General features: G+C 45.2%; 1 protein-coding gene across 1 annotated transcript in view; it reads right to left on the minus strand.

Annotated features, from left to right (window-relative positions):
- NIPSNAP1 (nipsnap homolog 1) overlaps positions 1-26,651 on the minus strand; it is a 146,733-nt gene that overhangs the window by 91,590 nt on the left and 28,492 nt on the right. Inside the window, exon 2 of the mRNA XM_069214586.1 lies at positions 22,126-22,253. Within this exon, the coding sequence (XP_069070687.1) occupies positions 22,126-22,253 (128 nt within the window). The remainder of the gene's footprint in view (positions 1-22,125; positions 22,254-26,651) is intronic.

The following is a 26,651-nucleotide window of genomic DNA, read 5'->3' on the forward strand; positions in this document are numbered from 1 at the left end:
GTCTGAACACCTTCCAATTACAATGGAAGATATAATTCGATACACACCGTACTAACCAAGTCTACTCACTCTCCTGTTCTCCCAAACCGGAAACTAAAATCTTTTGAAGGGAATATTCTGTTAGCCAGAAAATAAACAACTATGGAACCTATTAAAAGGGATCAGTCTGAATCGAAAGCCAAGATTTATTATCGCACATCCCTATTTTTTCATATAAACATTTGAAACTAATTAACACCCTGCACTCCTGATTCATCAGCTCGCAACAACAAGCACTCATAACCCTCCAAAACATTTGGCTCTGAATTTAATTGTTAGGTATTGTGACAATGTGCGCTATGTATTCTTCCTAAATTGGCTTTTAGATTCTGCTCACAACAAGTTGGTGGCCTAAAGGAACAATACGGAAACAAGCCAAAGGTAGAGGGGAGACAAGTGCAAAAGGTTTCATGAAAGAAATCAGAAGTTAAACATTTCACTGTGTTGTGTCGCTCTCATCTTCATGATGATGCACGGATAATGCTGTTTTTTTAACCAGGTTTCTCCTGGAATAGGACATGAAATTGAAACTTATCACAATAGTGAAGAAAAAAAAGACTTCCTCTAACATAAACATTCTACCATCTAAATCAACGGTTCGAACATCAGGTACTCCTGCTGAAAATTAGACCATATAATATGGTCAGGACGGCTGATAGTCTTTTCCTTGATAAATTCGTTCACAGTTCAGTTCTTGACAAAACATAGCAAAGTACTGAAATCTTCAACAGCTTGCACACCAATGGGGGTTCTCAAGCAATCAGACCGTTAGTAGAAGGCAGCCTGCTAAAATGCCTGCAAAAAATAAAGTGATTGAAGAAGTGCTTGAATTAATTTAAGCTCCCACCTCTCACTCAGCTCCACATTCCAATAAAGGCATGGGCCATAAGACAGCCCTTCAGCAAACAGAGAGGAAATAAAAGACATTGAGTGCATCTGTCAACACAGGACTGAAATCCTTTCAGCACACCAACAAAACAACTGTTTCAAGGCCAAAGAGTATGTGTTCCTGCTGACTAGGTTTGATGGACGTACAAAGCAGCTTGCTCAAGATGGCTTAAGACTTGCCATCATCCCCCAAAATTCTCCAACGCATTGAGTTTTTCGGAATTGTTAAAGACTGATGTAGACGGACTGGAGAAGCCTACGGAAGTTTCAGAAGAATTCAAACTTAGGCTTGCAAGCTCCAAAGTAGAGTAATCGCTACCCACTCACTTTCCTGTTGTATTTCCCGGCCGCATCTCCCTCATGCTTCCTCACCCTCGCAGGCCCCACCCACTGCCTCCCAGCGCCCCACCCTTCTCCTAGGACCTATTTAATGGAGAATGTAGGCTGCAGTGTGGCCCCACTGAGCAGGTTCTTTGTGACAGCTTGCCCTTGCTACTTTGGTTCCTCCCTGCTTACTGAATTGTTCACTTTGTTATTGTGCTCTACCTTGTTTAACTAATCTGTTTAATCTTTGTTTAGTTTTGTGCTGCCTTTGTTAATTTCAGTTGTTTCTCTGCCTGCACAATTTCCTATTGTTTTTCCCACCGCTTCTCTCCCCAACTTTCTGCCTTCGCAGGCCCAGCTCATCCCCTCCCAGTGCCCAGCTCTCTTACACTTAATGATGGCCGCAGCGCGCCAAAGGCAAGCCCATCTGTGTCCATCTACGCCTGGGCCGTGTCCAGCACCAGGAACCCTGGTTCTCCTGCCACAAGCCAATACACTGTTGCTGAGCTTCAAGCCCGACTCTGCAGCAACTGCTGCTGATCTTCTCCACGATCAATAGTAGGATCTTTTAATTGCTGGTCTCTTCTCCTGCAACACCAGCGCAACTGCACGCATGACAACCACCACCACGCCAACCACGACTGCTTCGGAATAACTCTACTGCCTCCTGCTCAACCCACAATCACTCTACAAGCATGCCACCGAGACCTGAGAGACCATCACCTCCCTTCTCCCTGACATGGTCTTCCTCACCAAGGCCTGCCTCAACTCTGCATCCACTCCTGTCATCGCTTCAGCAACTCCGCATGGTTACAAGATAACACAGAGGGACTGCATCAACAAACACGGGGTGGAATCGCCATCATCCACAAAGAAACCATCCACTGCACCACCGCTGCAGACGAGACCACCCGATCATGGACCAACTCCAAATAGACAGCTAAACCACCATTAAAGGCACCCTTGCCCACAGACCTTCAGGGCCAGGCCCCAGTTTCTGCGACGCCATTCCATAATTCATCACCCCGCTCACCATCAATACCAAACACTACATCTTCCTCAGAGACCTCAATTTTCACCTCAATGACACCAACACCACCAACCCCTCGAAAGCATGAACAACACTGGCCTCACGCAACTAGTCACCGACCCTACACACTACGCAGAACATACACTCAAACCCATCTTCACAGTCAGCATCAGAGTAAAATACAGCCATGTCACCGAGCTCACCTGGACAGTCCATGCCATTGTCCACTTCACCATCACAGGATCACCGGCACAGCCACCAAGACTCCCAGCACCTCACACCGCAGCTGAAACAAAGTATCAGGGAGCCAGTAGACAGACACCCTCAACACCTCGTACCCTGACACCGCAACCAACCTAGAACAGGCTTTCAAGAACTTCTCCATCTGGATCACATATTGCGCCATCAGAGTTGCCCTTTTCAAGCCCACCAAACTCAAGAGACCCACCAAACAGGCCTTTTGGAACACAGCAGAACTGAGAACTGCAAAATGCAACTGCAAGCGACTGGAAAGGAAATGGCACACCAGCAAGGAGCCCACAGACTGCTCCATCTTCAAGCTACCCCTCAACTAATACCACCAACTACTGAAAGAGATGAAGTGGCGCGCCCTGGCCAACTGCACTGAAGCGAGCTCTGACCACAGCAAAGAACTCTTTAGCATTGTGAGAGAATTCTTCAACTCCTCATCCTATCTCAGGAACTCTGAGACACCCTGACGGACTTCTTCCATGACAAGATCTCCACCATCTACAAAAACTTCAAACCTCAACCTATTGCCCCGACGTCCTCAGCCTCCTCGCTCATGCTGATGAAATCCCTGATACAGGCTCCTACCACCTACTCACCATATGTGACCAGCTTACCACACAAAACACCACAGCCATCATGAACTCTGTCCACTCAGGAGCACACAGAACCCTGCCCCCACCACATTTTTAACCTCAGGAGCAAGATGATCAGCAGAGAGCTCACTGCCATCTTCAATTCATCCATAACTATGGCCACCTTCCCTGAAGTACGAAAACTCACAAAAGTCAAACCCCTTCTCAAGAAACCTTCTGCCAACTCCAAAGAACTACTGTCCCATCTTTCTGCTCGCCTTTCTCACCAAAGTCCTCGAAAAAACTATCAACCTCATACTCACAGGACACCTGGAGATCAACAATCTTCTGGACCCTTCTCAATCCAGAATCCGCACCAACCACAGCATAGAAATCGCCCTATTCACTGCCACTGATGACATCAGAACCCTCCTCGACCAGGGAGAAATGGCGGCCCTGATCCTCCTCAATGTCTCAGCAGCATTCAACACTGTATCTCACCATACTCCTATCAAGGGGCTTCATCACATCGGAATCTAAGGAGACGACCTCAAATGTATCTCATCCTTCTTCACTGGAAGAATCCTGGGAATATGCCTAACACCTAACACCTTTTACCTCAGAACCCAAGAACATTATCTGTTGTGGTTCGCAAGCAGTCCCTCAGCCCTACAATGGTCAACATCTATATGACCCCCATTTTGGACAACATCATCACAACCCACGGAATGAATATCATATCCTACGCAGACGACACCTAGTTCATCCTCTCAGAAGACCCCCTCCACCATGAAAGCCAACTTCTGAACATGCAAGATGGGTATCGCCAACTGGCTGAATAACAACTGCTTCAAACTCAACACCAACAAAATGGAAGTGATGATCTTCGAGAACACCTCCCCATGGAACGACTCCTGGTGGTCTACCAAACTAGAACCAGCACCCACTTCAAAAGACCACGCTCACAACCTTGGCATCATCCTCGAAAGCAAGCTCACCATGAAAAATAAGATCAATGCAGTCTTGTCCGCCTGCTTCCTCACGCTTCGTATGCTTCACAAGATCTTCAAATGGCTTCCCGTCAACATCAGACGAACCGTCACTCAAGACTTCGGGTCTGATTAAGAGTTTGCCAGATGGCTTACTCTGTCACAAACGTGATGGATATCCCGTCCGCCATATCAGAATTCCCAGAGGATAAAATGTGATCATAATATGGCAGACAGGATATCCATCACATTTTTGACGGAGTACCCTCGTCTGCCAAACTCTAAATCAGGCCCTTAGTCACCAACTGGCTGGACTACGACAATGCACTCTACGTAGGAATAACCATGCACCTTCTGATGAGACTTCAGACCATACAGAATTCAACTCCAAGACTTATCCTCGACCTTCCCAAATAGACCCACACTACCCCCACCTTCAGAAGCTTCACTGGGTCCCCATTCAATTTAAAATGCTGATTCACACCAACAAGGTTCTTCACAATCAAGTTTCAGCATACATTAACCACTGCCAGAAGTTCCCCCAACCCTGCAGACACCTGGTTTTGCTTTCCTCTCCCTTGCACACAGAACCCACCCCCCAGCATCCCCCAAAGCAACAGTGGAGAACGCACCTTTACCTACCTTGCAGCGAAATCCCTTACCAACCTCCCCTTTCACCAACAGACCTCATCCTCTCTTCTGGAATTCAGGAAAGGACTCAAGTCCTGGCTTTTCAAATGAACCCCTTAGCAGCTGTGTTCTTAGTGCCTGGATACCCTCGCAGGTGATTGGCCACACCCTATAAATCCTGTTTGATTGCCCTTGCAGGGGATTGGCCGCACTCTATAAATCCTGTTTGACTGATTGATCGACCAACACCAAATTTGCTCCCTGTCTCCTGACAAAGGCTGTCAGCAATGACATAATCAGAAACACAGTAGAGGCATACCCTGGCTCCAGTCCGGAGAAAAATGTCTGTCCCTTGGTCCGCTCACCAAACTGAAGAACAAAGGAAACCAGTTGTTTAGTCACAGAGAAAATGTATCCATGATCCATAGACCCAGATCTCCAAGATTCTCCAGAAGAGAATCCAAATCCAGTTCTCAACTGCTGGAAACTTCAAAGTAGTTTTAATTCCCATCTGCCTATATAGGAGCTTTGCCCTGATGGCACTTTGCCATTACAGATAACTTGAGGCCCCAGCGTTAATGGCTAAAAAATATTTCATTGTTTGGTCAGCAGCTTGAATCTCACGTGCCCAGCCAACTTAGATATATTGACCTGCAGAGATTTTGTTCACCTTCAGACAAATCATTACCACCATTCTGTTCTGAGGTAGACATTATGTCAAGTGATCCTTCCAGAGTTCCAGGCTATTTATATGTGCACTTTATCTGGCACTGGACCAATTTCCTCTAGCTTTAGGTCACCATACCCAGCTCCCAATCCTAGCTGCTGGCACCGGATGTGACCTAAAGCAGATACAAGGAAGAACCAAAAATGGCTCTGCTGTTCCAAATGTTCATGAAATTAAGCCACCACTGAAGCTCCTGGAAGACTTTGTATGATTAAATCATGGAGAGTCACAGCAGGGCATTATAATGAAGGGGACCCATGAAAACAGCAAGGATCACAGTCATATAACTTATTTTGAAACCTAAGCAATCCATTCGCCTCTGTGGTACTGGGTCCAGTTTTGGACGACTGACGTTGAATCTTAGGTCCTGTGACATGAGGATCATGTCATGCAGATAAACTATCATCTGGAATTCTTTTGCTATAAGGAACTCTACTACTTTTCTTCTTAACTTGCGAAATACAATGGGGATCATGAGAGGTGTAATTGCAAGGCAGTAAATATGAATGTTGAATCCCCCTTTAATCTAGAAAAACCTGCCATGAGGGGCAAAAATTAGGACAGAGAGACAAAAGCCTTTGTGGTCTAGCCAGATATTCCAGTCTACTATTGGGCAGTCTCTTAATGGTGGATGCCATCCATTTTGATGTGCTTGCAAAAGAGTTGAGCTCCCTTAATTAATGTACCATTATCCAAAACCCTTGTCTTTCATTTTTATGAGAAGCACTGCTTGGAATCTAGGTGTGGTGCAAAATGGACTATAAACTGCATTTGTCCTTAGAAGTCACTCAGTCTTATAGTTTGCCACACTCTATTGCCTTGAACAGAATAAAACCTGGGAAGAGAAGGTTGCAATTACGTTTTTTTAAACTATCTGGAAACCGGTGATTGCCTGTAAAACCTATGCACAGTTTCAATAGACAACAATTGTGAATAAACTCTTTGCCCAACTACACTTAGTTGAGAAGAAAGGATTAGAAATACATAAATATAATACGAGGAAGGCACTCAGTGTGCATATGTTTACTCAGTTGAAGCCCTTGTGGAAAGAATGATCCAGTGTGTTTCTGGTCTGTTCAATCACCTTGGCTTTCCTATGGGAGTCTTGATATTTTCTGGCGCTCTTGATGATGATGATGAACCCGGATTTATAAAGCTTTTAGCTTCTCCTAAGAGTGTCCTGGCGGTAGACTCTTTAGCTTCTTTAACTTTAGGACACTTTAGCTTCGTTTTCAGCCTCTTTTAGCAGATAGATTCAGATTTGATTAAACAAAGACCCAGGGAGAGATTATTTCAGGACAAAGGACCCAGATAAGAAAAGGAGCGGATGCCTGCTCTAGCGCGGAGTATCTGGGGTACCTTGGCTAAGGCCCCGTGTGAGGAGCGCAAATTCCTAGCCAGAAGGTATGATCTAATTCTGGAAGACAGATAGCTAGGGCCAGTATAATGAAGCGCTTTGTGAGCAAGTACAAGGGCCTTGAACAAAATGTGGCTCCTCACCGTGAGCCAGTGTAGAGAGTGGAGATAAGGGGACAACTGTGTTCTCAACAGCAGATTGAGGAACAAGCGGGCTGCTGCGTTCTACACCACCTGGAAGCTGTGAATTGGGTAGTCAGGCAGACCAAGGTACAAGGCATTTGCATAATCCAGCCTGGACGTGATGAGAGCTTGAATAACTGTTTTCCTAGCTGGAAGAGAAGGGAAATGAAGAAACGTTTCCATTATGTCGAGGAGGCCAAAACAGGCCCCTACCGAAGAATGAACTTGTTGCTGGAAGGACAGGAAGTCATCAAATTCGACCCCAGGTTCTTAACCAGTCCTGACTGCGGGCCTGGGGGCCAGGGGGGAAGGGGCTTCCCGACAAAATGTCTGCCAGGCTGCGGGTAAATTATGGCTGAAGAAAAAAACTTTGGGAATTCTCTACATTGCACTTCAGTTGGTTGAGGCCATCCAGTGAAAGTCAGCAGTTAATATCAAATTAATAAGATCAGGTGCTGTCTCTTGTTTTTTTAAAGGAGACGAGTAGCTTCGTGTCATTCTCATTTGAAATTGTTTTTGCCCCTCAGAATTATGCAAAATATGCCAGTGGCATGAGATACTTATTAAACAGAGAGTGGGGCTTATTGCAGAGCCCTCAGGACCCCCTCTTTTATATCTTTAGTACTTGAGAAGAACGGCAGGGTCCAGACCTCCTGTCCTCCATTTCCTAAGAAAGATTCCAGCCATTTCAATACCCAATCCTCCAGCCCGTTGGACTGAAGGCGAGCCCAGTGCCTGGAGTGAGGGACTGTATCAAAGGCTGCTGATAGGTCTAACAATGTCAGCACAGCCTTACCACCAGCATCAATGGTGTCTCATATTTATTCTTACCTCAAGCAAAACAGTTTCAGTACTAAAATGAGGTCTAAAACCTGACTGACTCTGGTGCAAATGGCTTGTAGTTGGATGGTACCTTAGGGTCCACTTACTGTTTCTTTAACAGAGGGAGAATTTTGGCCTGTTTCTACGCTGCAGGAATTACCACCATAGATAGCGAGTCATTGAGCAGTTTGTTGACTAATGGGTTGATTGCCTGTGCTCCCATAGCTAGAAGATTACGCGGACAACGATCAGAAGGTGATCGAGGTTTAAGATCTTGAATAGCCTCTATGCTGTCTTCCAATGAACGAGGGTCGAAATTTGATAGGGAACACTCCACAACCTCAGCGGCTACCTTTGCTACCAAGCAGTAGAGCTTGCAACATTCTACAGGATAGTGTTGGGACTAGAGTTCATGTTTAGAACTTTGCTATGGAAAAAGAAAGCCAGCTGTGGAAGGTTGCTGGCTTCTGGCACATGCCTTAGGTGACAACATTTTTCACCACCTTCAAAGTTTTCCTAGATTTATTATCTGCTGCCTCAATCTCTTCTTCATGTTAGAGCTTCTTTGCCCTTTTAACAGAGGAATAATACTTCCTTAGAGCTGCGTTATATAGGGTTTTATCCTCCTTGTAATTTGTACACCATTGGCTCTCCATATTTTTGCAATGTCAACGCCACCCCCCTCCCACCCACCCCACAGCTTTCTGTAAACCAAGGCCCAGAAAGTCTACTTTTGCAAGGTTGCGTACAGACATAGGCGCCAGTTGTTTAGCCACATTCCAAATCCAACTGCCAATCATCAATCAATCAATCAATCAATCAATCAAGAAATTTGTATAGCGCGCTACTCACCCGGAGGGTCTCAAGGCGCTGGGGGAGAGGGGACCGCTACTGCTCGAACAGCCAGGTCTTGAGTTGCTTCCTGAAGGAGAGGTGGTCTTGGGTCAGACGGAGGTGGATGGGGAGGGAGTTTCAAGTCTTGGCTGCCAGGTAGGAGAAGGATCTTCCTCCCATGGTGGCTTTTCTAATGCGTGGCACGGTGGCGAGTGCGTGGCTGGTCGATCGTAGCTGGCGGGTGGGAGTGTAGAAGGTCAGGCAGTTGTTGAGGTACCTGGGGCCCAGGTCGTGGAGGGCCTTGTGTGCGTGGGTGAGGAGGCGGAACGTGATTCTCTTGCTGACGGGGAGCCAGTGCAAGTCTCTCAGGTGTCCGGAGATGTGGCTGTGTCGGGGGATGTCAAGGATGAGGCGTGCGGAGGCGTTCTGGATGCGTTGGAGTCTTTTCTGTAGTTTGGCCGTGGTTCCGGTGTAGAGGGTGTTACCGTAGTCCAGTCGGCTGGTGACGAGTGCCTGGGTGACCGTCTTCCTGGTTTTGGTGGGGATACATCGGAAGATCTTTCGGAGCATGCGTAGGATGTTGAGGCATGATGATGAGACGGCATTAACTTGTCTGGTCATCGAGAGGGAGGAGTCCAGGATGAAGCCCAGGTTGCGTGCGTGGTCCGTTGGTTTGGGTGCGCTGCCCAGGGCAGGGGGCCATCAGGAGTCGTCCCAGGCAGAGGGTGATGATCCAAGGATGAGGACTTCCGTCTTGTCTGAGTTCAGTTTCAGGCGGCTGTTCATCATCCACTCGGCTACGTCTTTCATCCCTTCGTGCAGGTTGGTTCTGGCGATGGCTGGGTCGTTGGTGAGGGAGAGGATCAGCTGGGTGTCGTCGGCGTAGGAGATGATGTTGAGGTTGTGATGGCGTGCGATGGCTGCGAGGGGGCTCATGTAGACGTTGAAGAGGGTGGGGCTGAGTGAGGATCCTTGTGGTACGCCGCAGATGACTTCGGTGGCCACGGATCTGAACGGGGGGAGGCGGACTCTCTGGGTTCTTCCGGCCAGGAACGAGATGATCCACTCTAGTGCCTTCTCTTGAATTCCGATGTTGCTGAGGCGCTGCACTAGGGTGCGGTGGCAGACAGTGTTGAACGCTGCGGAGAGGTCCAGGAGGATGAGGGCCGCTGTTTCCCCGTTGTCGAGCAGGGCTCGGATGTCGTCAGTGGCTGCGATGAGGGCGGTCTCGGTGCTGTGGTTGGTTCGGAAGCCGGACTGTGAGTGGTCGAGGGATCCATTAGTCTCGAGGAAGGCGGCAAGCTGTCTGTTGACGGTCTTCTCGATGACTTTGGCAGGAAACGGGAGGAGCGAGATGGGGCGGTAGTTCTTGAGGTCGGTGGGGTCTGCTGATGGTTTCTTCAGGAGGGCGCTGAGTTCGGCATGCTTCCAGCTCTCCGGGTAGGTGGCGGTGTTGAAGGAGCAATTGATGATGTCCCGGAGATGGGGTGCGATAACGGAGTCGGCCTTGTTGAAGACGTGGTGGGGGCATGGGTCGGTTGGTGATCCGGAATGGATGGTGTTCATCGTATTGATGGTGTCTTCGGTGCTGACCGGGGTCCAGGCGCGGAGGGTGGTGTTGGGGGGCGTCGGTTTGGTGGTTGGGTGCGTGGTCTGTGCGCCGAAGCTGTTGTGTATGTCGGTGATCTTGCGGTGAAAGAACGAGGCGAGTGAGTCGCAGAGGTCTTGTGAGGGGGTGATGTCGTTGTTTCCGGCGCAGGGGTTGGAGAGCTCTTTGACGATGCTGAAGAGTTCCTTGCTGTTGTGTGCGTTGTTGTCTAGTCGTTCTTTGAATGCTGTCTTCTTGGTGGTGTGGATCAGCTGGTGGTGTTTACGGGAGGAGTACTTGAGGGCGGTCATGTTGTCTGTAGTCGGGTTTTTTCGCCAGGCTTTTTCGAGGGTACGGCAGTTCTTCTTGGAGTTCTTGAGGTCGTTGTTGAACCAGGAGGCTTTCTTGCTGTTGGGCCTGATGGGATGGGTTTTCAGAGGTGTGAGGTTGTCAGCGCAGTTGGTGATCCACTGTGTGAGGTTGTTGGCTGCTTGGTTGGGGTCCGCTGAGCTGGCGGGAGGGTTCTGGCTCAGTGATGTGGAGAGCTGGCCGGTGGTGATCTTGTTCCAGCTCCTGCGGGGAGCCTGTTGTGGGTGGTGGTGAGTCGTGGTTTTTCTGAAGCTGAAGTGGACGCAGCTGTGGTCTGTCCAGTGGAGTCCGGTGGAGTGGCTGAAGGAGATGTACTTGCTGGAGGAGAAGACTGGGTCAAGCGTGTGTCCGGCGTAGTGGGTGGGGGTGTTCACCAGTTGCTTGAGTCAGAGGTTGGCGAGGTTGTCCAGCAGGGTGGTGGTGTTGTTGTCGTTGTTGTTCTCCAGGTGGAAGTTGAGGTCCCCTAGGAGGATGTAGTCAGCGGAGGGGAGGGCGTGTGGGCTGATGAAGTCTGCGATGTCTTCGCTGAATTGTGTGCAGGGTCCTGGGGGTCTGTAGATGAGGGTGCCTCTGAGTGTGGTCTTGGGGTCGGTGTGAATCTGGAAGTGGAGATGTTCGGCAGCTGTGAGGGTGTCGTCGGAGTTGGTCGTGATGCGGATGGTGTTCTTGTGGACAATGGCGAGGCCTCCTCCTAGAATCATAGTAGCATCTCCTTCAACAGATGCATAGAGTACGGGGCAGTCTTCTGCAGAGAGAGTAAGGGAACCAAGAAGCTCAACCTGTTTCACCTTACCAAAGGAACTTGATGAATGAGGAGCTTTAACGGGCTGTATCTTGCTTTGGGTATAATGGGCCATTTATTAGGTACTGATATGTCCAGGATAAAGGAAGAGGGTCAACATTTGCATCTTTATGTTGGAAAACACCAGGTCAAGCATATATCCTGCCAGATGGGTAGGTCTACAGACATATTGAATAAGTGCAAAGGATACCATTGTGTCCAGCAACGTAGTCACATCTTTTTTAGACAGACAACCCAAGTGAATGCAGAAATCTCCTAATACAGTAAAATGATAAACCCTCTGGCCCAGATGAGACCATGCATTGCCCAGGGAGTTAAGGAAAGGGCCTTGCTGGGCGGTCTGTAAAAAGATCCAGCATGTTCGCACCCTTGTCCCAGCTTTAAGCATCCAGGACCTCCCTTCCTTCGACAACTAGAGCGCGCACTGTCAAAAAATGACACCTCTAGTTGTCAACAAGGAGAAACAATGGCTGCCTTCATCAACAGTAAAAACAAGTTACTGTTGCAACAGTGCTGTAAATGGCCGATGACACAATCTTTACTGCAGCAGGCATTCCAAAACCTTTGCAAACTCAAAAGGATGATGAACTTGTTGAAGCAGATGTCTTAATTAGAAAGTATTAATGAGTGTTTATGTATTTTTGAATAATTATGTAGAAAATGAATAACGTAGAAAAATAATGCTCACCTTTAAAATTGTGACCTCGAAAAATGGCCACCAGTGTTCACGAAATGTACTAATTAAATGATTAATACGTATGTAATATTGAAAATGTATTAGATTAATGTAGTAATATGTTCTATTGAGAGTTATGAAATATGTTCTTGCTTATTAATTGTAGGACTTAGCGAGTGTCTTGGCCTAGTTTGCCAGGCCTCATGCAGAAGCTGTATTTCTTAGCTTTTAATAGAAAATGCTGAACAGAGTGAACTAACTGTGAAATGCTCATTGTTTTAATAAAATTCTTAGCAGAAGCTGTCCATGAGAACCAACTAAAGGGAGACAGTGTCCTTAAAAGTGCAACAATCGTGTGTAATGTGTGTGAGTAGTACTTTCCCAGGACGCGAACAATGAAGACACTGACTGGAGAAGAAGATGCAACAAAATTAATACCTTACGAGCCGCATGATGAGAACATCGTAAAGCAGACCAATCAACGTTGTGTGAAAGGAAAAATATTAGAAGTCATAGATTTGGGACAATAATATTATTGGATAGAGTAATAACGTACGATTAACTGACCATTTGGAGATGAGGGGATAGTTTGAGTGACTTTGATATAACAACGTGACAGAGGAGAAAGATTCAGATTAGATTTATGCAGATTTGGAGAGAATAAGAGACTTTAGAAGAGATTTGAGATTCTGTCACTGGGCTCATACTCTCTGACTGAGAGCCTGATGTGTTGCTGATCAATTGATGACCCGCAGACGAAGACTGATTCTGTATGCTGACCCATACTGTGGATAGGTAGATATGACAATATGACTGAATTGCATTTTTTGTGCCTTTTCTTTCTAGGTACCAACTATGCTGTCTTAATTAGTTTTCCTTTAGATGTGTTCTAAATTCCTGTTCTAAATTGTTTTGCATGAAGCCCAACATGCTGATGCTAACTTGGGTTAGTTGAGGTTATCTACACGATGACTGAAATTTTGCAGAGACAAATGATTGACAAACTATTTGCTGAACTTTATGGATTGTGTTGCATTATTGAAGCTGACTTTATTGATGATTTGCACTGAATCTTTGGAATTTAATGTGATTCAAGCTCTAATTAGGTTGTGTTTCTTGCGTCTTTTTGGCTAATCAATTTTATTCTCATATGCGTTTTGATTTGATATTGAGACTAATCTACATGACTTTAGCATTGTCAATATGAGGGAAATAAAACTTCTAAACTTTTACTAAAGGTGTGGTTATTCATGGCTGAAAAGTCATGGTGCGTGACAATTACTGACTCCCTTGATTATTGGTTAGACTAATGATTATTGAGTATTGATTATTGTTTCTATACTGGAGCTATGGTAAGAACATCTTAAACGAGTCAAAAGGTTCATCGGCCTATACGCGCCCCCTTGTAAGTTTACTTATTAAGGACCGAAGTGCTAACAGACTGAGTGCTGAAACTTTTCAAACACTCGCACCCAGACACAGATGTGGTTTAAATCCATTGTTCTTTTTCTCACCATGCCACCCTAGTTTGGGCCCAGATATATGAAAATCAGCCTTGATCCAGCTCTCCATGGGAACAGTTCAGCCCGAACTGCCAGGCCAGGTCCTCCCTGGACCAGAAACAGGCATCCTGGGACTGGTTTCGGGGTTTCACCCCTCATCATCTAGGCTAGTTTGAATCCAGTGGGGCAGTGAGCAAGGGACTCACATTTGGGCATACCCTGGCCACTTCGAGCTACTTTAGCAACACAAAGAATGATGGATAGTCCAGGAAGGACCTGGCTTGGCAGTTCGAGCTGGAATGTTTCCATGGGGAGCAGGGTCAAGACTGATTTGCATATGGCTGGGTTCAAACTGGGGTGTCGTGGCAAGCAAAATAATGATGGATTAAACCAACCATTTGGAGACCACTGGTGTATGTGGAAAGTTTGCATTGAGTCTGCCTGCTATGCTGTGCCTGACCTGCGTAAGTGAAACTTGCCGGCCATACTGCACCTCTTCTGTTCCAAGGTCTGCTACTGCTTGTGCTGTTTCTGCTCTGCGTGAAAAGGTTTGTACCAATGCTATTGTCTTTGTTTTGGGATTAAGATACATAAGGAGTCCCATCAGGAAGACAAGACATATAAAAGAATTGAAAGATCTATGTGAAGGGTTGGAGTCATACTGGGACCCAAATCATTTTTTTACATAGTTTTAAGTTTGTAAACATTTTTTTTTTCAATCAATGTTACTAGCGTTCACGATTATTAGTGACGTTTGTTTGAATGAGTTTTTCACGTTGGTAAAGTTATTTAAAATGGAAGATTAATATGGGATATGTGGTAGATTTGAAGCTATGCAGCGAACCTTCTAGCTATGACTACAGGCTTGAGTATACTTTCAATAATCTAATACGGCATACCACAGACTAGGAATGTGAACTGCATACATCAGCAGCCGATTTGGCACACACATAACAAAGGGTGGCCATTTTGTGAGACCGCAGAGTTGATTATACTTTTGTTAATAGAACAGGATAGACCACAGACTGAGAATGTGGAATGCACTGTAACCATTTTGAGATGCACATATATAAAGGGCGGCCATTTTGAAGAGACAGTTTTGCATTTATCTACTACAGAGGAGCCACTACGCCTGATAAGCTTTTGGTGTAACAGGGTATGAAGTAGAGGAGAGCAAAATTTGTGAAATTTGCTTTCAGGTAATTATGACAAAATTACACAAAATGCAAATCTGACATTTTGCACTAACATTTAGTGCAAAATACATTATCATGTCAGTTTCTGGCACAAAGATAATTTTAACAAACGCACCGCCAACAGCAGCTGCTCTCACTCTGTTGTTCCCATGCATTCGAAATATGTTTTTACTGCAAATTGCGCAATTCTTGGTAAACTTTGTACCACAAATGCAGAATAATTACACTAAGTGGCATAATGGCAGAATTTTGTGAAATACGTGTAATGAGAAAATTCCCCAAATTATGTGAATTGCAGCAGCAGAAGTTAAATTTCATCCAGGCCTATTATGGAGTATCACTAATGAGATTATTCATAGTAAAATATCTTCACACAGACCTGGTTAAATAACAGTGATATGTTTTTGTGGTGCAACAATATAATTTAAGACGAAGCTACTTACGGCCAAAATGACAGGCACTATTGCAAATGAAAATGTAAGGTAAATGTACACTTAATATTAGCAAATGAGCATTAGAAGCATTGTGTTTCCACATCTGATCTGCAGTGATTATGGTACACAATGGAATATTCGCAAACTAGGGCTATTTTCTGTTTTGTAAACTGATAATATTAACAAGTCTCTGCTTACACTGGATTGTATGTGAATTAATTTGGCGATAGGCATTTATTAGTAAACCCTATAAGATTAACAAGGAAAGAACGGATTATGATAAACAGACTACCTACGCTTAGAACTCTGGCATTGAGAGGAGTTTTATTTACATGGACATGATATGAATAGATGAAAAATAAGGTTGTATGAACAATCATTACTAAAAAACATAAATGTGTTGCTTTGAGCTGTACATTTGGTTTGTTTAATTTCTCAGAGTGACGATTTTTATATGAATAAGGGGATTTAATGATTTGTATTTTGCCTGATTGACTGAATTAGGTTATTAAATATGCAGGTGTGAATTATGATGAGACTTTAAAATCAATTTTCCATAGGTACATTTGGATGTTGTGTGTGAACTATCTAGTTTAAGATAATGTCAGCTCAAATGCAATATTAAGATAGAGATAAATTGTTCTCAAATAGGTGGTTTTGAGATACACGCATTATTAAGAATGATCTATGAAACAAAACTGGTATATGAAGTAGTTATTTTTAGGCGAAGTGTGAATCTGATTAGAGGATTGTTGCTGAATTTAATGTAGGTTTACATATATTTATTTAATTTTGTTTGCATTTAAGTTTTTAGTAATTATCTTACGGAAAGTGGTGGCCTCGAAGAAGCAATCAAATCATGCAATGCATTGGCTTGATATTATTTTAAAGATTATGGACTGAATTTTAAATTTGTGTCCCTTGCTTTATTTATATTTTTTAACAAAAGCTCCCACACAACTAACCTTTATGGAAAACACTGTACCCTCCTGCTCCTCACTTTCCTTAATTGCAAAGATTGGCAAAACTTTGAAGTGAGCTAAAAGAAATACAAGCACATATTGCAGCAAAGAGAAGCAGACCTCCATCGTGTTAAAACAAAAACTACTTCAGTTACACTACTGAGGTGTGTCTTTGTTATATGATTACACCTCATGACAAAGGTGTATTCACATTTAACAGACTAGTGTTGTTCTACGGAGCACAGGTAACATAAATAAAAACTCCCAAGTAAATTATATCACAGAACCATTCTCTGGCACCTACCTGCCATTTCCAAAGCAAGGTCACCTTAACAGGACACCATCCTGAGGCTGTAAGTGGCAGAAGTATTTGGTGTCCTATGCTTTTTGTGAACACCCTTAGTTAAGGACAACCCCATCCAGTAGCCACTATGCCTGTTCACACCTACAATCATGTAACCAGTAAGTGCCTCTGGAAGAAATTGCCAAACGCTGAAAAATCCAAGGCAGAAAAAAACAATCCCACAAATCAAAGATTTAAGAGAAATTATACAGCAAAGAACCAACACGAACCAAGAAGACAGAATGGACTGAACGAATGAGACAAGGAAAATTAGGATCTGCAACGCCTGGACAGGTAACAAGTAAAAACAGAATGGGACAAAAAACAGAGACGGATGATAAACTCAACAAAAGGAAGGGACCAACGTTGTGCACAGTCTGCCTGTCAGGCTTTTAACCAGACATCACCTTCCTGCAAATGGGAATGTATTCTCCTACCTGAACTGGAACAATACCAAAGTGAAAACATTAACGGGTGCCATCCTCGGCTGGGAAAACAAGAAAAAGAACATGTTGTCAATATATATAACAAATACAGCCACAGACATTTGCAGCCATGGTTTGAGTAGTTAGAGGTAAGGGTCCATTTTGCATTTATAAACTGTGGTCCAAGTCCCTTCTCCTCCTCTTGCACTGCGTCCCAAGACTGTGATATCTGGAGGTTGAGTGTGATTTAATTTGGGCCCACACTAAGGGGGTCATTCTGACCCCGGCGGTCTTAGACCGCCGGGGCCAGGGTCGGCGGGAGCACCGCCGACAGGCCGGCGGTGCCCCACAGGGCATTCTGACCGCGGCGGTAAAGCCGCGGTCAGACCGGCAACACTGGCGGTCTCCCGCCAGTGTCCCGCCGCCCTATTGAATCCTCCAAGGCGGCGCAGCTAGCTGCGCCGCCGAGGGGATTCCGACCCCCCCTACCGCCATCCAGTTCCCGGCGGTCCGCCCGCCGGGAACCGGATGGCGGTAGGGGGGGTCGCGGGGCCCCTGGGGGCCCCTGCAGTGCCCATGCCACTGGCATGGGCACTGCAGGGGCCCCCGTAAGAGGGCCCCTACAAGTATTTCACTGTCTGCTTGGCAGACAGTGAAATACGCGACGGGTGCAACAGCACCCGTCGCACCTTCCCACTCCGCCGGCTCGATTACGAGCCGGCATCCTCGTGGGAAGGGAGTTTTTCCCTGGGCTGGCGGGCGGTCTTTTGGCGACCGCCCGCCAGCCCAGGGAAAAACTTAGAATACCCTCCGCGGTCTTTCGACCGCGGAGCGGTATTTCGGAGGGGGAAGTCTGGCGGGCGGCCTCCGCCGCCCGCCAGACTTAGAATCACCCCCTAAATGGTGAAACGGAGGTCCCCTTTTCATTGGACTAGGTCTGCTCACCTGCACAAAGCGTGTCCCCTGTTTTTGGTGACGGCCTATTCCTTGACAGACATGCAAATGTTAAATCACAGCAACAAAACGCAGAGTGGTACAATGGAAACATACTTATTAGTGCTTGTGGAGAGCTAAGATATGAGAAAGTATGTCAATATTGGAGAAAGTGGTCACAAACCAGCAAGACAATGCTATGATGAAGAACCAGGGTCTTCCTGGTGTCGCTGATCAACATAAGAACATACAAGACATGAAGGACAGGTCACAAAAGAGTGAGACTCCTAGGTTTGGCAGATGGCATATGAGCGGCTACCTGGAAGTTTGCACCAAGAGACTCATATCAGGTATGCTATTCCAACTAAAAACAGTACTAGAACACTTGATTATTCATTGTACACTGCTTGTCTACTCCGTAACATCTGCTGCGGTCCGATTCCCAAACAGAGATTACGTTATATGACCGGCCAGCTCTCCATTGCAAGCAAAGTTGTTATCCATATTCCTTACCCACGACGACTAAAGCAGGTATGTGATAAGATGAAAATAGAAAAAAATCTAGAATCAAGACAGGAATGTTTTTCTACAGCTTTTCTGTAAACATTAGATTATCATCTATCCTAAGTTTGTTTTTGCCTGCAAACACTGGATGCCCACTTTAATTAAATTTCTTGCCCTGGATTTGGGAGTGGGTTCTTTTTGGAGGGCAGGTGGTCAACAACTGGTCAGAAACAGCACATCAGGCAGCAAATACTCCAATTCTTCAGGTAGGAGAAGGTTGAAACTGCACACTTTTAGAAGAAGCACTTAACTAGATAACAAAATATTAGACCTTCCTTTTACTTCCTCAATACAAATACTGGTAGAATCGTAGAAGGAAGGTATCAATGGGTGCTGTGTATAGATAAAGTGTTCCATTTAAGGAAAAAGGGTGCACAGTTTCAAATTTGATGTCACCAACTATGATGGTCACCGTGCAATACACAGCTCTTGCTGCTGGACCCTTGAAGAGGCAATGCAGACAAATGGTTTGGGGATTTTAGTTGTGAATGCCCTGCAATGCTCAAAGGTAGCCCAGAGACAGTTGCTAGGCTGTGCATCTGTACCTTTTACACCCCATTACCTGCATTTTGTACTGCCAGAGCCCCCAAATTTCTCTTTCCCACATTAGATTTGGCTAAAGGTGAGCAAGCAACCAGACATGTAACTGAGAACATGTGGTTTTAGTCAAGTCAACGCACATTGCTGGATACCTCGACAGCCTCTTCCTGATCCTTCCAGAAATTCAAACAAGAAAGCAGAGGCTGAGGCACACTCTAAAGAAAGCTTGGGCGCTGGTTAGTTATAATTTACCACCTGTGCTTTCAAAGCAGGATTAATATGAACAAACTCTACTCAATACTTAGTCTGATTTTGGAAGTATACTTTGCACGTGTCCACAGATGTGTACACCAGTGATAGGGCTATGCTTTTTTTTCTGTATTCCCCTCAAGGCCAGCGTGAGGCCCAGTGACTGCTGAGCCTTCCTGCTCCTATCTTCCATGGAACAGAAGGAGGAAGGGGCGTGCAACCTATTCTAGAGCTAGGGGACTTAACTGCATTGTGTGCATATTTCCTAAATGTAGTATTTAGCTTGAGTGTGTATTAAACTACTTTTATTCTTGAAAGTCAAGAATTGGGTCGGACGATCATGTGTTACACTAATGTGTATCCGTTGAGTACTGAGCTCCAAAAGGGGTCTGACAGACCAGTTAGTCTGAGAAATGTGCATAAACAACTTCACATGTTTTCTGAGACGATTATATTAACTGCAGAATGTGTGGACTTCACAAAACGGGGTTGTGTGGTAATGGTGTAGACAGGACATGCACAGACGAATTTCAACATTCCACCATATAATTTCTGCAAACATACCAAATTGTTCTTTAAAATAACTAAAGAAATTCTTAAGCAGCACAACTGCTCGCTCTGAAAAAAGGCAATTTTTACTGACCAACTGCATGGGTTCCTTTGTTTGCTTCTTTATAAGTATTAGGAAATTGCCTAACTAGGAGTCACCACAAAAACAATTAGAGGTGTTGGACATTTTCACTCCTACATATATAAACACACCTACAGGCACAGCACCAATAAATGAGAGACTGTGTATTTTTTAAGGGCATTTTGTCTTAATTAATTACCCAGATTCCATTGTTTGGGCCATGTTAAGGGAAGAGACATTGTCATTGATGCAGACAGAATCCTAATTAACGCTTTTCCTAACAACTTCTAATCTTGTGAGAGGGGTAATAAAACTTTTTTACCCATCAACACAAAATGTTAATGATAGGCCTCCTTTTCCGAGTACTTCCTAAATAAGGATACAGATTAAATCCTAGTTTATACAGGCAGGCAGAAAAGAGCCTGGAAAAAGGTACGCCATGAACGAAGAGTGTTTTGAAGCATGCGATCTTTGGTGGGTGACAGTACAACTTTCTTTTAAACAAAAAAAAAAAACGTTTTGTTACAACCTTGGGGTCCGACCCCGTTACATGGATAATTGCACGTTTGCTGATAAGTTTGTCTGCAAGCAAACATCTTTTTCCTTTTGTCTCTCCCCTTCATGCTCATGGCGGCCGTGGCGATTTGAATTGGCTTGCTTATGTCAACTCTTTTACTTTTCATTTTGAATTTATGTGGCAAGAAAAGTCCAGTTAGGAATTTACAATGCTAATATCTCTAACTCGAGCAAACGCAAGATCCACTGCATTGCATTGCCAATGCTTGTTAAGGTAAGGGTCCCTAACAGCATTCATGACCTGGTAGGGTCAAAGCTGTAATGGGTCGTGTGCTTTACAGCATGGGAAGCAGAATACAAACATCTGTAGTCCTCTGGCAGTGTTGCATGTGTGTGGATAGGTGCATGCAGACAATAACATTGAAAGGCTGCATGGCAGCATAGTGACTATGGCTATCTTGGAGGAAACAAAACTTGAATGTTGCAGAACAGGACTAGCGTGCAACTATAGAAAAGCAAGGGGACATTATCACCAATGGAACTAGAAGAGGGAAAAGGAGTCCACTGACAAACTTATGAAACATGGTTCACACCCGCCGTATCGTAAAATGCTTACTGTTTCTAGTAATATGCGTGGGATTCAGATTAGCTTTGGGTTTTTCTAAGAATTTCACATTTAGACAAATATGGGACACTTTGCAGCATAGATACTCTCCTTTTTTGCAATTTGAGCAGATGCAGGCGGTCCCTTTTAGTTGATAACATCAGGGCAAGTAGGACGGTATACTATATACCTTGCAGAAAGGAAAGTGTAGAACGTTTCACTTAAATCCAGCGCGCCTTTAACTTTATACTGATTTCTCGGCAACTCATGGCAAGCACAATCTTCACAACCACTCCCCATAGCTACATTTTAGCGGTGAATGAAAAGATAAGGCCGCGGATAGCTATAACACCTCTCTGTCCTTAAATGCTCGTTTGGCTATTACAATGTGACTGAACCACATCTATTATAAAAAATGACTTATTAGTCTCGAAGAAAGACCACAAAAAAATAAATGTCCGAAAAACTGTTGGCAGAATCTCTGGTTCATCATCACAATCATTTATGAACCGAGCAAAGTTCATTTGGTGTAACAATGTCGCCAATGTTTTCAAGCCAGAACGCATGGATGCTGTAAAAAATGGTGTCCCTGAATCTATGAAGATATCCCCGAATATATACTGCACAACCCTGCTGTAAAACATTCAGTTAAAGAAACCTATACTACGACTAAGTAACAGACCAATGACACTCTTTCAACCAGACTATTCTTTCTGTCACTCACTGAAGGCATCTTTGCCTTTTGATCATGACATGGTACCACGGATATTCTGCTAGGTTTCATATGTATGCCCATACACGTAAAAAAAAGTTCGAATATAACGTTCAATAAGCGTGGTAGGTTTAAATGTCTCAGCATTACATTAAGAAGCAATAAGCATGTATTTATCTAATCTCAGTGTCACGCTAGAAGAGATGCATCTAAAACCTGATTTATGATACAAAGATCGTGGTTGGCACAAATGTATTCCTGTGCCACAAGGTAAACAAATACTCGGGCTCACACGAGAATCTTGAGTGAGTTAGTAGTTGCAGTCAACAGCCCGGCAAGCAATATAGTTGTTACAGAGCAGTTGAAGGGCCGCACAGATCAATGCAAAGTACTACTAGCAGTCAACAAAAGTACCAGGCAAGGAAAAACTTACACTGGATCTTGTACAGGCCCCTTGTCTCCCTCTTTGCCAGCAGAGTAGAATGAGCATCCTTCCGTGGGTCCACTTTGTGCACAAACAAGGATCGAAACCAGCTGCCTTCATTTTCACTGGAGTACCCCCTGAAAAAACAATGATCAAAATATCAACAAGAGGCCAGGCAGTCAGGACCGATAAACGCAGTAAAGAATCATACTACAAAAAGGTATTTTCATTTTGCTCTAACCTTCCTTGATATCCGACCGTCTGATGTTATGGGCACGACCTGATGATACTCACTGACTACCCACACCGTACATGTGAACCCTATACGCACACAGTCACAGAGTAGTCGCTTCTAATGTATAACCAACTTGTCTATGATGCTTGAAAATGACAATAAAAAAATTAAATAAAAAAAAACGCACACAAGAAGAGTACCAACGTCTGCTAAGACAATAAGAGACAACCAAGTTTTCCATAAGGTTACATGTCATGACATAGGGAGTATATTTACATAGCAACTTTAACTCTGTAGGTATGTTTTTAAATACTCTTTGATGCGTATGACTGACTATATATATTTTCACTGAAAAAAATAAAAGGTTATAGGGACGTTATAGTTAGGAAATACAATTAATAAAACAAAACATTAGAAATTCACTAAAACAAAGGTTAAAGGCACATTATAGTTAGGCTCAGATTGTACGTGCACAAAACCACAGAAATTCAACAGATATAGCTATACTTATCTTGTCGAGTCGCAGATGGTCAGTGGTTACGAGAACCACCAACAAGCCTTGGCAAATGCAAGAGGAGACAAAAGAAGAGTTGCAAGGCAGAAGAGAACCAACAAGGAACAGAGGACTCAACCCTTCGACGGGAGTCCAGGCTGACCCTCAGCAATCAGGAGAGCCAGCAGAAGCAGTCGCAGCCCCCACTGGCAGCAGGCACAGTAAGGTGCAGTGAGGCCCAATCAGCACAACTGGAGAGGAGTGCCACGTCGCTGGAGCAGCAGCAGAGGGGAGACTGTCCTTGGCAGGATGAAGTGCTGGAGACTGGGGCTAATCGGAGCCTGAAGATCCCTTGGAGCAGGAGACAACAAGCCTTGGTGGGCCTTTGCACATCTTGGTTTCAAGATGGCAGAATCAAGTGGCCACCTGCAGGAGCTCTGGGCACCACCCATAGGGAGGTGATGGACAGGGGAGTGGTCACTCCCCTTTCCTTTGTCCAGTTTCGCGACAGAGCAGGGACAATGGGGTTCCTGGGCTGGTGGAAACTGGTTTATGCAAGGAGGACACCAAATTTCCCTGTCAAAGCAAACCAGTGGCTTGGGGAGGCTACCCCTCCCAAGCATTGTAAGACCTATTTCCAAGGGAGAGGGTGTTGCCTCCCTCTCCCACAGGAAATCCTTTGTTCTGCTTTCCCCTGCTTGAGCTGGTCATGCAGCAGGAGGGCAGAAACCGGTCTGAGGGGTGGCAGCAGAGCATGCGATCGAAGGAATGCAGACACTGTCTTGTTGATATGTCTGCAAATTTGTTCATACTTGGCAGCATTTGTTCACACTGTATGTCCATCGATTTTGACACCTTTTAAGTGACCGATATCATTGTCCCCACAATGAATAATCATAACATGGGGATGGTCACAATTATGAACTGATGAAATTAGAGGGAGGGTTTTATTCCACCTTAAATCTCTTATCCCCAGCCCTGCGATTTCAACATTAGGTACACCAAAATTATGCTTGATTGCTGGTCTTTTGACATACTCTCTAGCCCAAAAATATAGCAGTGTCCAATAATCCACAAAGAAACCATTTTTCTTTACCACAACCCAATACCTTCAAGAAACAGTTAGTCTATGCAGCAAAGTGAAAGCTCTGTAGCCTAAAACAAGTGCCTAATGATCTTGTTTGTAACATATTATACTCCTGAAAGCATGGTGATTGGTTCAGTATAACATCAGGCTACAAACATAGCCGAAACAGTACTACTGGAGCCCAAGACTGTTAACTTTTAACATTATAGAGTACAAACGGCTATTTCAGTAGAAATGAAGGTCATATGACCATATTCACCAACAGAGTACAGTATTACAAATGTATCACAGTAATTATTCGTGATGTCCTTTGTGGTTGGTTCAAAATAATTCCACAACTCTAACTTTAGTCACATGAGGAAAGTATCCAATTATATGGCTAACACTAATAATTATTTTACTGTATTAAACAGTAGGCTATCAACATAGCCCAATAATCCAAGGGTGCTATTTAACAGTATTACAACTGTAATTGAACAGAAGCCTAATTATACACTTATTGGTTTCTACGTTTTTCATTTTTAGTGGAATAACAGTACTGTTTATCTGCATCTAAGATAAATTAAAAGAAACTGGCATTATATTTATTATTAAACCAATGTTACATGGACATTAAATCTTTACATTATATTTATTAGTAACAGTACTCTTTATTTTGTTCCTCGCGCATTGAGGGCTGATAAAAAGAGGGGTCACACAGTGCCCCTCTCCTATGGCTTACTGAAGCCCCAGGGACCGCAATCTCCTGAGAGCATTGCTTTTGAAGTATGCTGGGGTGCCCACTGGGCCCGCCCACATCCCCTAGGACCACCACCTCACCGGGGTAATAAGTATGGTTAATAGGGAGGGGGGTGCTGTGCAGTTCCCGGGACTGCCACCTCCCCGGGGCAAATCATTAATTATGGAGGGGCCGCACAGCCCCTCTGCGACCCGCCACCTCCCTGTGACTCAATGAAAATAAGATAGGGGATCGGTCACTGAACCTTAGCCTCAGGGACCACCACCTCCCCGGGGCTAAATTAAATGGTGGAGGCCATGGAAGGCTCTGGGGACCACCAGAGCCAGCTCCTGCTACCTCCTGAGGTGCCCACTCTAGGAGGTAGCAGTTTGCTCGCAGCTCTCACCAAGCAAAAGCAAACATAACTCCACTCTCTGCAAGCGGGAGCTGTCAAATAGCTCTCGCTTGCAGAAAGCGGAGTTTTCATTTGTTTCCCTGCACGCAAACATGCGTGCAGGGAAACAGATGAAAACATTACTCCTGCAAGCAGAGAGCTACTTTTTCTTTTTTTGATATTCATGTTTATTTCTTTTTTGAAATAGGGAACAACAGGCAACAACATTACAGTGAGTACAGTAGAGGACAGGTACATAGAATGGTTCCGAACGAGTCGCACTTGGTAACCGAATTCCCTCCACCATGGACCAATACATTATTTAGTAGTTCAGTCCACGATGTGCACTCCACTTCCCCCAGATCTCCTCATACTTCCGGGGACAGCCCGAGCCTCATAAATCAGGTTTTCTACTTGAGAGCACCAGTCCATCCCTGCTCGCCACTTTGTGACGGAAGGCGTCTTGGGACTGTTCCATTGTTGCGCACTGTCTTGTTTGGCCACTACGCAGGCCAGCCCAATGCATGTTCTCTCCATTCGGGCCACTCCTAACTCCTCCAAAAGGCCCAATAGCGCCACCTTCACATTCAAGTCAATCAAGCGCCCCAGTACCGTAGAACCTTCCCGCCCCACCCCTTCCCAGAGGGGGCGCACCTTTGGGCACTCCCAGGCGACATGTAAGTGATGTGCTTCCCACTAGACCACACCTAGCGCATCCCGCAGAGGTCCCAAAGCTCATGTGTCGAAAGCGCTGGTTAGTGAAGTATGGCATGTGAAAGTAGTTAATCTGATCATCCTCAAATGCGCCGATATAGCTAGCTCCCGGGGTGCGAGGCAGGCCTCCCTCCAATTGCCCCCATCCAAGTCACCTGCCCAGGCCGCCCACCTATTGCGTAGCCCGGCAAGTCCATCTGGTGCGTTAGTGAGTAGTGAGCGGTGAGCGGTGAGTCTGGGTGATGGTACTCCTTCCCAGACTTCCCATGAAGAGTTTTGCCTCAAGAGGGCTGTAATCAGGGAGGGATGGAGGCAGGTGAGTTCCCAGAGCGTGGCACAGCTGGAGGAAATGGAAGAACTGAGTGTTAGCCAATGCATAGTGGCCCTTCAGCTGTTGGAATTACATAAGCCCCTCTGTATTAGTCCCATCACCCAGATAAATAATTCCGATACTGTCCCATTGTTAAACCCTTCTAACTCCGCTACCTGCCGGAGCCACGTAGGGGTGTCAATTTAGTGAGACGTCGCTCCTACCCCTTCAACCGCAGTGCCGCTCTCCAGCACTTCACCGCCACTTGTGTACAGTGAGGGGCAGCGCAGGGAACCCGGCTTCCGTATAGCAGTCCCAGAATGCCTTCAAATCCCGCATGCCATATCTCCAGCCGATAAGCCGGATCGTCTCAACCCCTGGTAAACCATTCATTAATGGGAACCACTTGAGCTGCCAGGTAGTAGATATAGAAGTCTGGAATTCCCATCCCACCTTCATGTGGAGATTTCTGTGCCGAAATAAAGGCCAGCCTATGTCGCCCTCCCGCCCATATAGAGGAGGTAAGCTTGGAAGTAATGGATCGGAACCAGGCCTGGGGTACCAAGTACAGGAAGTTTGTCAAG

Source organism: Pleurodeles waltl, chromosome 11 (genome assembly GCF_031143425.1).
Source record: "Pleurodeles waltl isolate 20211129_DDA chromosome 11, aPleWal1.hap1.20221129, whole genome shotgun sequence".
NCBI classification, from domain to species: domain Eukaryota; kingdom Metazoa; phylum Chordata; class Amphibia; order Caudata; family Salamandridae; genus Pleurodeles; species Pleurodeles waltl.